This window comes from Ambystoma mexicanum, chromosome 11 (assembly GCF_040938575.1).
Source record: "Ambystoma mexicanum isolate Mex_15411 chromosome 11, UKY_AmexF1_1, whole genome shotgun sequence".
Taxonomy (NCBI): Eukaryota; Metazoa; Chordata; class Amphibia; order Caudata; family Ambystomatidae; genus Ambystoma; species Ambystoma mexicanum.
This window is the reverse complement of record NC_090934.1, coordinates 1,291,944,935-1,291,959,928: the sequence shown is the minus strand read 5'-3', so window position 1 is coordinate 1,291,959,928 and position 14,994 is coordinate 1,291,944,935. Positions and strand designations below refer to the sequence as shown.

The 14,994-nt window shown below is 47.7% G+C and overlaps 2 protein-coding genes across 11 annotated transcripts in view; one reads left to right on the top strand and one right to left on the bottom strand.

Annotated features, from left to right (window-relative positions):
- The window catches only part of FAM227B (family with sequence similarity 227 member B), a 1,598,354-nt gene that overhangs the window by 702,885 nt on the left and 880,475 nt on the right, over positions 1 to 14,994 (bottom strand). The window lies entirely within an intron of this gene.
- FGF7 (fibroblast growth factor 7) overlaps positions 13,526 to 14,994 on the top strand; it is a 162,112-nt gene continuing 160,643 nt past the window's right edge. The window contains exons 1-2 of one of the 2 annotated variants that reach the window (XM_069624766.1): positions 13,526 to 13,939; positions 14,290 to 14,843. In XM_069624766.1, coding sequence (XP_069480867.1) covers positions 14,558 to 14,843 — 286 coding nt within the window. In that variant the 5' untranslated portion in view covers positions 13,526 to 13,939; positions 14,290 to 14,557. Of the gene's footprint in view, positions 14,844 to 14,994 lie in introns of both variants that reach the window. The other variant, XM_069624765.1, reaches the window with a different exon arrangement.

Below are 14,994 nucleotides of genomic sequence, written 5' to 3'. Positions count from 1 at the left end.
GCAGTTTTTCCAAACTGTCATCTGCCTTTTTCCCAAACAAAGAAGAGCCATCGAATGGCATGTTCAAGAGCCTGGCTTGCACATCTGGGGCAAACCCAGACTTTCTCAACCAAGCGAATCTCCTGGTTGTTGTACTTCCCGCCATTGCTCTGCTGATACCGTCCGCTGAATCAATGCCCGTCTGGAGGGATTCGCACATAGCTTCTTTACCGTCATGTATGATATTTAGGAACGCCTCCCTTTCTTCTCCCTCCGGGATGCAGTCAGCCGCTGTAGAAGCACACTCCCAAAGTGTATGGCTGAATCTAGCAAGGGTGCAAGTAGCAATAATAGATTTTAACGCCATGCTACATGCCGAAAAAACTTTCTTTGCCATAGCATCATATTTCTTATCGTCCCTGTCCTGTGGGACGGTAGGGTAAGCAGTCTTGATGTCAGTAGAAGATGCTGCCTGTACCACCAGACTTTCTGGGGATGGGTGTCTGGACAAAAACATCGGGTCTGCAGAAGATACCCTGTATTTAGTAGACAGTTTTTTTATTTACTGCCGGGACGACATCTGGGGTTTCCCAGTTCGTCATGATTTTCCTTTGAAGAGCTTTATGAAAAGGCACTACAGGATCCTCCTGTGGACCTTTATCAAGAATATCCGTGAGGTCATCTTGTTGGAAAGCCTGTGAAGGTGTTGACCACCCCATAAATTCTGTGATCCTGGCCATTAAGGCTCTATAGGGGGTTTCAGCATGCTCTCCCGGGTCTGGCCTAGCGAACTCCACCTCAGGGGAAGTGTCTAACCCACTTGCCTCATGTAAGGAATCATGGAGTTCCTTTAACCTGCGTTCTTCTGAGGATAACTCCTCTTGAACTGGGGTTACAGGTCCCTGCAACTCAAATGTCTCTTCTTGGTCAGATAGTTCTCCTACTTCCATAATTGAGGACATAGTTCTCAATTGGTCTGAACTCACAAAGGGTGTGAAACCCATCTCCAAGGCAGAGGGTGCCAAACTTGTTGTAATCGGCCTCGAAAACGTCGATGTTGTCGACGCCGAAGGCTTCGAGTGTGGCGTGGAAAACAAAGGCGGAGGCCTCGAGGACCCGGATAGAATTGGGATTCTGCTCGAGGAAGTCGACAATCTCGACGCCATCGCGGACCTGGGGATAGCCACTGGGTGCGCCGCAACCGTGACTTTCCTTGGTGTCGACGCCGGTGTCAAAGATAGCGTCGAGTCGACAGACCCGTGTGTCGAAGGTCCCTTCGACAACGGCGTCGAAAACACCGACCTCGGCGTCGACGGAACCTTCGAAGAAGGTTTCGAGGTCATAGCATTACTCGAGGGTTCGTGACGCGCTCGAGAAGCTTCCTTCGCCGGGTACTGCGACTCGCGGCATTTTTGACCTTTGGGTCTTTTGACCAGAGCATCGCTCTCGGCAGTCTTCGAAGGGGTCGAGGTCGCTTTCTCGAAGACGCTCATATTTTTGCGGAATTCCTCCCATTCAGCCCGGGAACTATGTTTCGTGGGGCAAGGGATTCTCTTAGGAGAAACAGAGGAAGAGGAGGACAAAGAAGGGGATCTTCGACGTCTCCTCTTACAGTGCTTCGATCTTGAGGAGTGATGGGACCCACTCCGAGACCTGGAGCGCGAATGGTGACGAGGAGACGAATGTCTCGACTTCGTCGAGGAAGAAGAAGCTTTTGAAGTCTTACCTTTTTCCAGCTTCCCCCTATGCTCCTTCAGGGCCTTAGCTGTCATGGACATACAGTCCTCGCACTCCGAACAATGGTGTTCAGCTCCCAAACACCACAGACAAACTCTGAGAGGGTCAGTCAGCGACATCTTTTTCCCACAGTCTCGGCATTTTTTGAAGCAGGACCGAGGGGTCGTCGGTTCTGACGAGGAAGCCATCGAGTATGGATCGAATATCTTGAGGAAATAGGATATATTCTCTACGAAACTGAGCAACGATATTCCGAGGCACTGAGTAAGCGCGGAAAAACGGAACTGAGCAACGGACGCTGCGCGCAGCCTTTATAGGCAGGATGATGTCGACGTCGATACGGCGGCTGTCGAGGGATATCGACTCGGCGGACATCGACGTGCAGCGCCCTATAGAAAAAAGCTGGAAAGAGATATCTAAGATAAGGAATACGTCGGAGGACACAATCCCTTCAAATGTGCTTTTTCTGCTCAGAGTGTCCGTTACCGTGTTCTCCTCTCTGGCTAGGTGAACTACCGATAGAGATTCCTTCTTGTACTGCCCAGTACCAGAGCTGCATTGCCTCTCTGCACAGTGGTAGTGACCCCACACCTCTCTTGTTGAGGTAGTACATGGCCACTGTGTTGTCTGTCATTATCAGGACATTCTTTCCCTGTACAGAGGGCAGAGAGGCCTTCAGCGCTAGACTGATTGCCCTCAGCTCCAAAAGATTGATATGTAGTTTGGACTCTGATGGAGACCAACGACTGCTGACTGTCAGATCGTTGGTGTGGGCTCCCCACCCTGTGAGTGAGGCACCCGTTACTACTGTTATCTCAGGCCATGGTTGCCAAAATTGTTCACCCTTCAGAATGTTGTCCTCGCAGGCCCACCACAGAAGATCCTGTGCGACCCTTCTTAGAACCTGAACTAGGTCTGATATCTTTCCTGATAACTGGACCATTGAGTTCTTAGATCCCATTGAAGGGATCTCTCATTCTCGGGCACCAGAAAAATGCAGGATGCCATGAGGGTGAGCAGCCTCAAATAAGGCCGGGAGATACTGGGCTCTTTGAAATGTGGTCACCATCTGTAGAATGTCTTGAGCCCTCACCTCGGGTGGCATGCTCTTTCCTAAGGATATATCCTTAACAGCTCCGATTAATTGGGGTTTCTGAGAAGGTGTCATATGGGACTTCTTGTAATTGAGGGAGAAGCTCAGTCTGAAGGGAGTGGCAGGGGACGGTGAGATGATCCAGGACTTGTTCGGCAGAACGTGCCCTGATCAGCCAAACGTCCAGGTAAGGGTAGACGTGAATCCCCCCTCTTCTGGAACTCGCTGCTAACACCGCCATCAGTTTGGTGAAAACCCTCGGGCAGCGGTTAGCCCGAATGGCAGAACTCGAAATTGATAAGGAGTACTGGCAACTGCGAACCTCAGGTATTTTCTGGCTTGAGATGGATTGGCACATGAAAATAAGCATCCTGAAGGTCCAATGACACCAACCAATCCTGGAGTTGGAGGGCCTGAAGGATCTGAGAAAGTGTGACCACCTTGAACTTGTCCTTCCTGAGGAACTTGTTAAAGTATCTCAAGTCCAAGATGGGTCTCAGTCCTCCGTCTTTCTTGGGTATTAGGAAATAAGGGGAATACCAACCCGTGTTCCTCTCTGCTACAAGCACTGGTTCTATAGCACCTTTCTCTAGCAGGGTTAAAATCTCCTGCACAAGGAGCAGATCTGGAATCCTCAAAGGTTGGTTCCCTGGTCGATTGTTCTGAGGTCTTTGTATAAAAGGAAGACAGTAACCGTGGGCTACAGTTTCCAAGGCCCAAGCATCTGAAGTAATGTCTCGCCATTCTTCTAGATGCTGAGACAGTCGGTGAACTGTGACTCAAGACCTCAGAGGTTTTAAGGCGGCTGATGCAGCGGCAGATGGTAAAGAAGCCCCTGCTTGAGCTGGCTTTGCACCCCTTCCTCGTCAACCACAAGGAAATCTTCTTTGGCCCCTTTGACTGGCCATTCCTCTCGCCCTTCCAACTGAGGAGTAGTAGCAAAAAGATCTACCCCTCCAAGGTTGTCCACTAGGTTGAAAAGGCTGAGGTTGCCTAATAGCAGCGCTTTAAAATGTGGCTGCTGCCTTTGAGGTCTGCAACCACTCAAGACTTCAGTCAGTCTTGTTGCCAAAAAGGTAAGACCCATCCAAGGGCATGTTGAGAAGTCTGGACTGCACATCCGGTGTAAAACCAGACTACCGCAACCACGCAAACCTGCACATAAAGGTGCTTGTAGCCATGGCTCTACTGATGCTATCGGCAGAATACAAACCTGACTGAAGAGACTCGCACATGGCTTCTTTGCTGTCTCTCACTATGGCTAAGAACCTGCCTTTTTCATCCCCCTCAGGAATGTGCTCTGCCGACATGGAAATGCAATCCCATAGAGTGAACGTACATTTTGCGAGGGCACATGTGGACTTAGCAGATTTGAGTGCCATACTCCCTGCGGAAAATACCGTCCTTGGCCATCCATCTACTCATTTGACATCCCTATCTGGAGGGATGGTTGGATAAGCTGCTTACTAAGATGTTGCAGTAGCTGCCTGCACCACCAGACTCTCTGGAGTGGGGTGTTTCGACAGGTAGTCAGGGTCACCACTGGAAGGGCGGTACTTCTTGGTCAAGTTCTTATTTACAGTCGGATTGGTTTCCAGTGTTTCCCAATTCATCGCCACCCTTTTCTGCAAAGCAATATGAAATTGTAATATGGGATCTGACTGAGGACCCTTATATAAGATGTCAGTTAGATCATCTTGTTCAAATGGCAATGGAGGTCTACTCCACTCCATGTAGTCCACTACCTTGGACATGAGTTTTCTGTAGGACGTATCTGCATGCTTCCCAGCCTCTGGTCTCCCAAGCTCGAACTCAGGGGAAGTATCCACCCCTCTTGCAGTCTGTAGGTTGTCATAGAGGTCCCTCAACCTTGACTCCTCTGCAATACAACTCTCAGGCACATTTGGCATACCAAATTGGAGGCCAAATGGAGCCACTTCATCTGACTGCTCGTTCACTTCATAAATGGAAGAAAGACTTAAAATAGTCTTTCCTGGGTAGAGGTACATTTGTTTTCTCAGGAATGAGGGATTTTGCAAATAATGGGTTTGACGCTGGAAGAGTCATCAAAACTTTCTTCATTGGCGCCGTACATTTTACTGGGGCGCTCAGCGTCGATGGCGCAGCTGGCAATGATGGCAGGTTGGCGTGGATGCCGACATGGATGGTTTGGCTGTCGTCGAAGGCACCGTCAAAGGTGTTGATAGCATCGACCTCGACTTATGCTTCCAGCTCGACTGATCCTTCGATGAGACTTCATCGGATCGAGGCCTTGATTGCTCTCGATGCAGATCGAGCCTTCATCCCGGGCGTGCAGGATTTAGGTCGAGCTCTTTCCTTCCGGGATACTTTCGAAGGCGCGGTATGAACATGGCTTGGAAGCTTTTGTTTTTCAAATATTCTGGGCATCTCTGCTCTGAAGGCCTCCCACTAGGCCGGAGTGGACTTTTTGGTTGGGCAAGAAACCCTCTGTGGGGAAGCGGCCAACGACGAAGTCGATGAAGGCGACCTATGGTGCCTCCTCTTTGACTTCTTCGAGGAAGAAGAAGAGTGGTGGCACACACTCCTTGATCTCGACCGCTTGGCCTTCTTCCTCCGAGGAGAGTCGCCTTTCGACTCGTTTGTCAAAGGTTTCTTGGTCGGGGTAGGAGATTTGGGGATTCGACCTACCTTCAACTTCCTTTTACGTTCCTTCAAGGCCTTTTCAGTCATAGAGTGGCACTGGAGTAGTCTGGAGGTGTCACGGTCCGCCTGAGGCACCACAAACAGATTCGATGGAGATCGGTCGAAGACATGCTCGACCCACAACCCCAACACTTTTTGAACCTGGTCTTCGGGGTTGTCAGTATCAATGAAGAAGACATTTCGATTTCTCGAAATAACGAAGTCGTCACAAAAGTGAAGAAGTGTGCTGTATTTCTCAAAGCTAAAGCTGTTGCAGAAAAACGGAACTGAAGCCAACGGGCGCTGCGCCTGCTATATATGCCTTCGGTGGCATCATCCTCGAGACAGAGACCTTTGAGGGACATCAAGTCGACGCCATCGACGCACAGCGCCTTCTGGGGAAAAAAATTCTGAAGCAGCTGAAGTTGGATATCATATCAAAGATGAGGAATATGTGGGAGGACACAATCCATTCGAAGTGGGAGGAAAGAAGGGACGCCAGGATTTACCATACACTTATTCCAGTTTCCAATCCTGAGTTGATTTTTTGCCCCCAAAGTCTGGATTACAGGGGTTGTGCAGCGGAAAGCGTGAAGTCTGAAAGCTTTCTCACATGTTAATCTAATTGCAGAGTTTTCACAGCGAGAAGCGTGCAGCAGACTGTAACGCTTACCTGAGCTCCTCGGGAGTGTAATACCTTCCCGGCCTGTGGATCTGATACCTTGGAGCCTTTAGGATTCTTTTTCTGTTTGAACAAACACATGACAACAATAGAAATGGTATAACATCTATTAACTGAGTTAATACTACATGAGATGTGTATTCCCTTAAATCACTCCCTTATAACCCGTGTTTTATTATTATGGAGCTCTCCATCCTGCTTTTATACAGGGGCGCGTTGAGATGGAGAAACAATGGTAACTTAGGTTGCTGATGAACTCTATAGCTTTTTTGCCTTGAAATGTCTATTCTTTGGAGAATGAGTCTTTGGGGAATGAGTCTTTGGGGAAGTAAACAGTTAAAAAATCTGTAATCCTTAAGGGCTTCAATTTGCCTTCTTTCTCTATTTTGCAGGTTCTATGAATTCGGGAAAGAATTAGGGCTGCGGATGGCTACGGAGTTACTCAGGATGAGAAAACGTCTTTAAAAACGTACGTTCGCCAATACGGAGTAACTGCAGCCTTCAAGGTGAAGCGCGGTACAACTGTGAGGTGAAAACTTGAAGAACTTTCAGGTACGTAAACGCTTATAAAACGTCTTCTATGTTAAACTGTTAAGTTCGTTTTTTAACTTAAATACCTCTTGTGTTATCTGCAGGTTTTCAGAAACCTGAGGAAAAAAAAACCTTCGGAAGATGTGGTGGCTGCGGAAGAAACTTCTGACTGAACATGCTGTGGCTGTGAGTGAAACTTCTGACGGAAGATGATGCGACTACGAGTGAATAAATGTTCTTACCGAAGAAAACCGCATTGGAGAATAACTTCCGTCAGGTTAAGTCTATTCTATGAAACTATGGTACTCTGTAACTATTCGTACACTAATGTCTCTAATTTCTCCTTTCTTTCTTTGACAGGTTCTGTGAGGAGAAACACTGGTAGCATTACCCCTCTGTCAGCGGAGCAGACGTGAAGCGTGCATTCCAGCAGAGGCGGGGCATAAGTAGCTCCTCTGCAAATATGAATAGAACAGTGCTTCTACTTGTAAATGGGTTTTGTGGTGGCCATGTTAAGTGTATGAAATTACTTTTGAACATCATGGGAGGGAATGCTGTGAATGGTGTAAATGCCATATGTGCCAGGCTAACACCCACCTTTGAACTGCGGATTGATTTAATGTTCCCTGCCTAGCCTGAATGAGGACTATGCTCACTGACTGGGATCATGTTGCGCTCACCTGGCTCCCACAGAGGCGTCGATCTGAACTGGACAGCTGCAGTCTCCACCAATGTGACGCGTAGGGCCGAGATGACGGACTGGACAGGACTGGCCCACCTAGCTTTGTTTGCTTGGCCCGTAGGAATATTCTTCTGCAAATGGAGAAAGGGAATTAATCACCCGTGGAGTTGAGTGTAAATCCCCCCACCCCCGCTGTTCTCCCCACGGATCACCTTTGATGTCCCCTCTTATAGTCTCACCTGATGGTTTGAAAAGATGAGCTCTCCATCCTGCATTGAGCGCAGGGGCGCGTTGATAACCAGTTGCTTCACTGGCTCAAAGGAATTGGTGAGTTCCAGAACAATATTGACTCCGAAAAGTATGTAGTTCGTAAGAGTGCAAATGCCTGACTTTCAGTCTTGTCCGATTCCTTGCAGATTGCAGCTTGACCCTAGTGAAGAGTTCCTCGTGGCAACCGGTAATATTCTGGTAAGGATTTGTATTTCCAACACAGTTTGATCAATAATATCAATATGTAACCTGTTGCTTTCTCCCTTATTCAGGCACTGAGAGAAAGCATGAAGTCTCGGGGGATAATACCTCCAATGGTAAAATCAGGTAAGTCTAATGTGGTGAGGAGGGTTCCCCTTGATAGTCCCTTTGTTTCACCTTGCTGTCCTTTTGTTTCCCCTTAGGGGCTGGGGTTCGGCGAAGATGCAGTGGAAGCTGCGCCGACCTGTGAAGAGGAATAGTACCCCCGGTGGTAATATCAGGTAAGTCTATGGGGGGGTTACTAATATTACTCTGTGTATTCCCTTGGCTCACCTTGCTGTTCTTGTCTACTCCTTAGGTGCCAGAATGCGGCGGGAACATGCAGGAGGATGCGGTGGAATGTGAAGATGCTGCGAAGGCCGGTGAGTTCAGCGCGGTGCTGCAGCAGGCGAGGCAACGCGCATAAAATAACTTCTTTCTTCCAGCTCGAAGGCGTGATGGATTGGGAATTCAGGTAAGGATCAAAGGTATTGCTCTTGTTCTAACCTTTTCTTTAACTTGATGCCTGCTTCCGGGGTTGCTGGACCTGGTCTGGGTCCCCGGGGGCAGGCATCATGACAGATCATGACACAGACTGTGCCTGGACGCTCCAGGGGATCGTGGTGAGCCAAACGCTGTGCCTGTGGGGTGGAACCGAAGGCAGCTTGCAAAGAGGAGCATGCCAGGTCAAGAAAACACCTGTGGTAGAAGCCCTGCAGCCTGTGACAGAAGCCAAAGAGCAGGTGAATGTTGCTGCGTGTTCTCGAACCTTTAGACAAGTGCAGGTGGGCAACTGTACACAGTTGCTTTTCACTTGCGAAGGAGTGAAATTGAATAAAGCTGACCGGAGCCTGTCAGACAATCGAGTGCAACAAATGGAGCACTTGGGTAGAAGCGTATACGCTGTGGAACATGTTTAAAGCTAATATGTTTTCAAAACAGCTTTAACAAAGTTAAGAGTGTTAAAAGTGATTCTAAAACAAATACAATTCCTTGGTAAAGACCTGACAACATTGTATCTTGTTATCCAAGTATTAAACCTCTATAAAATTGAACTGGAAAGAACGAACAAGCAGTACCTTAAGTCAAGAGATGAACAAGTATTGCCCTCAGCCAAAAGAGACAGAAATAACAGTTCCATTGGGAATAACCATTACTACCAGAGGTAAAGGGGCTGATATAACATCTTTGAAGGTAGAACTTGTACATGAATGACTATGGTGTGGGAGATCCAGCTAAAGGTCAGGAACTTAAACTGTCAAAGGCAATAGAGGGTGAATTGGAAGATACTTGGTTGGTGGCTGAACAAAAGACAAGAATGTTTGGCTGTGTTCGTTCTCTAAGGGGGGCGCCTATGGACTATTTTTTCACTGTTTTAAGAGTAGCCCTAGAAGGAAGGTGGTTTTAAAAAGGATGCAAAGACATTACTTGTCCAGCAGAGCTAAAAAGGTCATTGGTGAAATGCAGGTCTTCATTATAACGTTGTACAAAAATGTTAAGAGCTGTTTAAAGAGGAAGAAGTTGCTGAGTTTAAACGCAGAAGATTGTGTCATATACATTTGAATTATATAGGTCTGGCAGGAGAGTGGACCAGACTGAAGCAAAGGTGGAAGACTGGGAGTGAGTCACCCCGGTGGAAGTTGAAGCTGTTGTATTTAATGGTGCCAGGAGAAGAGCATTGCGAAAAGAGCTTTATGTTTCATAGTGCAAAGAGAAGGGTAGTGTGAGAGGAGAGGTTGGAGCTGTGATATTTCATAGTGCCAAGAGAAAAGGACTGTGAGAATAACCTTATGTTCCATTGTGCCAAGAGGAAAGCGCTGTGAAGCAAACCTTGTGTTTCATGGTGTCAAGGAGGAAGCACTGTGACAATTTCTGAGGAAGCTGTGGTGTTTTGGTGCCAAGGCGGGAGCACTGTGGCATTTTCTGAGGAAGCTGGAATGCTTCATGTTGCCAAGGAGGAAGCACTGTGATACTTTCTCAGTCCAGAATTTATTTGGTCGCATGGCACTGCAAGAGGAGCAATACATTTTTATTTAAAGAACTTCTTGAACTATATCTCCTACAGGATAAGAATCTTCTCTGGGTTAGACTGAAGTATTGGAAGTTTCATTCACTCCAAATAGGCTTTACCAGGACTGTGGTGGAACTCCGTTTCAACCTTGGATTTCCTTATTGCCTTGTTTTGAACCAGACTTTGACTTAAACCCTGGGGAAGGGGAATTAATTCAGGTTAAAACCATCCAATTCAAAAGGTGTTACACATACAAGTGTTTAATTTACAAATTACCATATACTTTCTTGTTTATGTTATTGTATAAGTGTGATGGTCAGAAATGTTATGTTAGAGTATTTTTCCTTAGTTTGTTTAGACTGGAAATCCCAGTTAGAGTAGGCCAAGATAGGTGTTGGATTTCTAATTTTAGTTTAATAAAATGCCATTGTTTGAAACGCCCTCTAACATGTCTTCGCCTCACATTTCTGACCTCTCACATTCCTTTCGGATGTCCGTGGGGCACTTCATTGGTTGTATGCCGTGTGAATGTCTCCCCTTTGCCAAACTGAGGTTGTCTTGTGTGCTCGATGGGACCTGACCAATGGCAGATGAATAAAGTTCCAGTGGTCAGCACTATCAAGTAACGTATTAAAACATAATTGCGGGGCAGTGTGGGAAAGTTTGTGAAGTCATAATGGGTGGTTTTGAGATGATGTGGGCCAGGATGGTAGGAACCAATTACAATTATTCCATGTATGCTTGGATATAGGTAGGGTGACCAGACGTCCCGGTTTTGCCTGGACTGTTCCAGTATTTGGTGCTCTGTCCCCCTTTCTCAAGTTTATGTGCCCCTTGGAAACTGCAGTGGTCCCGGGTTTTTTGTAGTAGGTGTTCATAGCTGGCAGGCAGGAATGCACAATCTCACACATAAGAAATGCTGCATTTTACAACTTAAGATAGTGTTAGTTTGTGATACATTCATTATAAAATGTTTTTCTTTGAACAGTAACACTTAAATCCTACTCCTCCAGACGCTAGCAAAGTTTAGTGCCTTGGAAGCCATTTTCAAGAGTTAGTCCTACTTTTATGTTAGTTGCCCTGTCCCGGTTTTTGACTTTTTAAATCTTGCCACCCTAGATATAGGGGACTGGCATTGTCCCACCAATCAGCTTTTGTGAGGTATCAAAAAAATGTTCAATTGTGTTTATGCAAATGGTGTTTGTATATAAAAGGTTTGCCCGCTGTGGGCGCTGTTGACAGCTCTCTTCATTCAGTTCAGTTCCACCATGATATGTTAACTGTGCTTTCCCTGCTGTGTTCTGGACCTAAATAAATCGGGTTAGTTTCTGCTTGGTGTACACTCCTTTTTGGATTGCTTTGGTGTTCCAGTCGTTATTTGCCTTGGGGGGCCCACGATACATTTTCTTCACCAGTACTTATTCACTTAGTATTCCACGCCTTCTTTATCAGCACTGATTCACTTGGTATTTCACACCTTCTTCCTTACCTCATCTCTTTAATTTTTTTTTTCATATGGTAGTCAACCTCTCTCGTTTAAGCATGCTTCCAATCGCCCCAACAATAAAAAAAACATGATCTTGACCTATCGCTACAGAGGCCTACTTCTCTTCCTTTTCTTTCCAAACTCCTTGAATGTGCGACCTATACCCGAAACTGGATTTCACTTTTCAAGCCAATCAGACCCTTATTCCAATATGTTCTCGCCTTGCCTGCTCTCTTCTCTCTTGCTTGGGCTCCTTGCTTATGCTCTCATCCTTTAAGTTGATTTTTAGCTTAAGTTTTCCATCTTGCACTGCGCTTTCCTTCCCCTGTGATCCATAATTTGCTTGCCTTTCTTCTTCAGCTCCGATTTCACCATCTTCGTATTACGCCTAATCATCCACCTATCATCTCTTGCCGCACTTTAATCTCCCTCGCACCTTCTTCGACCCATCATGATAACTGTTCCTGTTTTCTCTGTACCCAATCACATGTCTGCTCTTTCTTCTTACTAGAGTTAACACTTCGGAATGCCCTTCTCCTGTGGCTAAACTCAGCCCCCGCTCTTTCTACCTTACACATCCTTAAGTCTCATCTACTCTCTTCCACTCCTGCCTGTGTTCACTCTTGTCGCGCTAGTCTCATCCGGGCATCCGAAGCGAAGGGCTGATGAAGAAAAGGGCAATTCCTGCTTGGACCTGTTTGGACGAGGAGGACCTAGGGCCCGACCCCCTGCTCAGACAGCAGGTAAGCATGCACCAACATGTGTTTACCCCCTCTGTTCCCACAGGCCATCCTCACCCCTTTTGGTCCCCCCGTGATGTTCCCTTGTGACCACCACCCTTCTTGCACACAGGTGTTGCCTGTTTTGCTTGATTCTTCTCCCCTGCTCTCCCCCCCTAACTCCCCTCCAGCCTACTTCTGCAGGAGCCTGTCCTGATACATTCTGGTTTCACCATCACTGTCTTGTGGCCAATGCTGGATTTGACTTTTATGGACTTCATTGATTCACAGTGCATTGCCTTTTCTCAACTCTCATGTTGGACTTCCTTTGCATCTTGTACTCATGGTGGCCCTGAATCATGCTGTTCCCATCTTCATCTTGTATCCTGGCTTGCAAAATTATGTGTTACTACTGACTTCTGCAATTGTATTTGCTCTCCCCTCTTGCTTCTCCACTCGTTTTGAATGCTTACTCTGTTCTCTCCTCTTCTCCCTTTCTCCCTTTTCCTCTCTCATCCCCTTACTTTCGTCTATGCACTTACTCTATCAGAATTGTCCCTGGACCTAGTATGATAGCAACCTCGTCTGTCTCCCCCCCCCAGGCACTATCAGAAATGTTTTCATGCCTAGCACGATAGTCGCTTGTTTTGTTCCTCCCCTCCCTTTCTGCACCCCTATCCCTCACCTTTTGTTTTTCTCCGGCTCTACAAGCAATGTCATCAGTCCAGTACAGTAGTCGACTGTGTTTCCATTTCCTTCCCACTCTCGCCCTCCCTTCCTTATGTATGTCTTAGCTCTTGCACTAACTGAAATGTTGTCAGGCCGAGTATGTTTAATGTCACATCCTTACTGCTCCTAGCCTGTAAGAATGTCATTGTATTTTCCATTGTTCCCTCCCTTGAAGCACTTTGAAACACATTGTGTATAGGCGCTATATAAACTATTATATCCACTCCCTCTCTTCAGGTAAAGTGTTGTATAAAGTACAATAAATACAATTTCCTGAAAGTTTCAAGGGAGGGTGGGCAAGAAGCTAAAAGGACACTTTCCCACTCACCAATTTTAAAATCACTAGAGTCATTGATGTGACCTAGAGCCGCGGCCCTAAGGTTTTCAATTGAGCCTTTCCTGAGCACATGGGGCCTGATTTACAAAAAAAATTTCAATGGGACTTTTTCATGTTCAAACATGTGTGTGAATCAGGCCCTTGGATTTTGTGCTGTGACGAAGCCCCTAAACTAGCAGCAGCCCAGACCAGCAACTGGTGAAGTCCAGTTGACTGCCCTCTCTGAATTTAGCTAGGCTGCCATGAGGTGGAGAGTCTCACGAGCTGTGCGGTAGCTCTCGGGACCTGTGGGGGGCGGGTGGGCGTAGGGAGAGGTGAGACAGCCCTGGGTCTGATGGGAGAGAATACAGGGCCGCTCATTAGAGCAGTGACGCAGACCTAAACCATCAGTGGCCAGGCAGCTGCAATGATGCCCAGCCTAACGCACGCACGCTGCTCCGGGAGTGGACGGAAAGTGCAGTCTTGCGCACTCTGCTGCGGTGTGGCTGCTTACAACTAATACAGCACTGAACAACAACTGCCTGAACACGCACTGGTCCGACGGACACACGCTCTGCGGCGGGAGAGAGAGAGAGAGAGGGGGGGGGAGGTGGAGCGAGAGAGAGAGAGGGGAGAGAGAACCCCCTTCTTTGCGTGTTGATTTATGGAAACAATTATGATTCCGCTGGAATCTTCGTGAGACGAAACAGTTTGCCGCCGGAGCGGCATCATCTCGTGTTGCAAAAGGCACAGTGCAGACATGGAAGACTCGTACGTGCAGCTGTTATCGCCGAGAGCAAGTAAGTGTGCGTACTATTAAAACTCGCGTTGGGAAAGTTTGGGGACGGCTAGGAACGGATCAAGGTGTTAACAGATCTCTTTGGACACAGTTAAAGTGCATGCGCAACTTGCATTCCAATGCTGAAAGTGTTGGCGGCAGCTGGCTGCGCCACAAACAAATGAGCGGATTCCAGGGGCAATCTACAGGCACCCATAGAGGCAAGGAAGCAGGAGTAACGTTAAGGTGCGTTCGCTTGCTCGTTGCACGGACCCGAGTGATATGGCCGTTGTGTGCACTTGAGGCGCATTGTGTCACGCGGAGATTGGCGCTGTGTTTGGGTCGCACGCACTCATGCCTCTTCTCTTGCAGCTCTGCCACCCGCAGCGCCCGGAGTGGATTCCAGCAGTACAGACGGCCAGCACTATCGCGAGTTTTATAACCTGGTCTTCTAAGAGCGAGTGTCCATGAAAACGTGGCTGGGAGTCTCTCCTGCCTTGCCAGCCGGAATAACGAGGACGCAGCCCCGCCGAGTGCCCCTGTCCGGCGCAGAGTGAAGGCAAGCAGGGCACGGAGCTCTCTCCATTCGGGATCTGAGTTTCATTATGTGGTTCAGGAGTAGCCCGAGCACTGCACTATAATGCGCAGATGGGTGCTAGCTTGGATCCTGCCAACGCTGCTCTACAGACCGTGCCTTCACATTACCCTGCTGGTGGGCACCCTCACCTTGGCTTGCAATGACATGACTCCGGAGCAAATGGCCGCAAACGTGAACTGCTCCAGCCCAGAGCGACACACCAGGAGCTATACCCACCTGGAGGGAGGGGATGTGCGCAAGAGGAAACTGTTCTGTAGAACACAATGGTATCTGAGGATTGACAAGGAAGGCAACGTGACTGGGACCACAGAGCCAAACAACATCTACAGTAAGTGCTTGCCATTTATTCCTTAGGTCCTTGCACGTGAATTTGCCCAGGCACCAGGGCTGCAACACCCATGAGAATGCCTCGTTAGCTCCCAGACCCTGTTTTGTGTTTTTAATGTGCTTGATAATAAAATCAGACACTTGTCAAAACT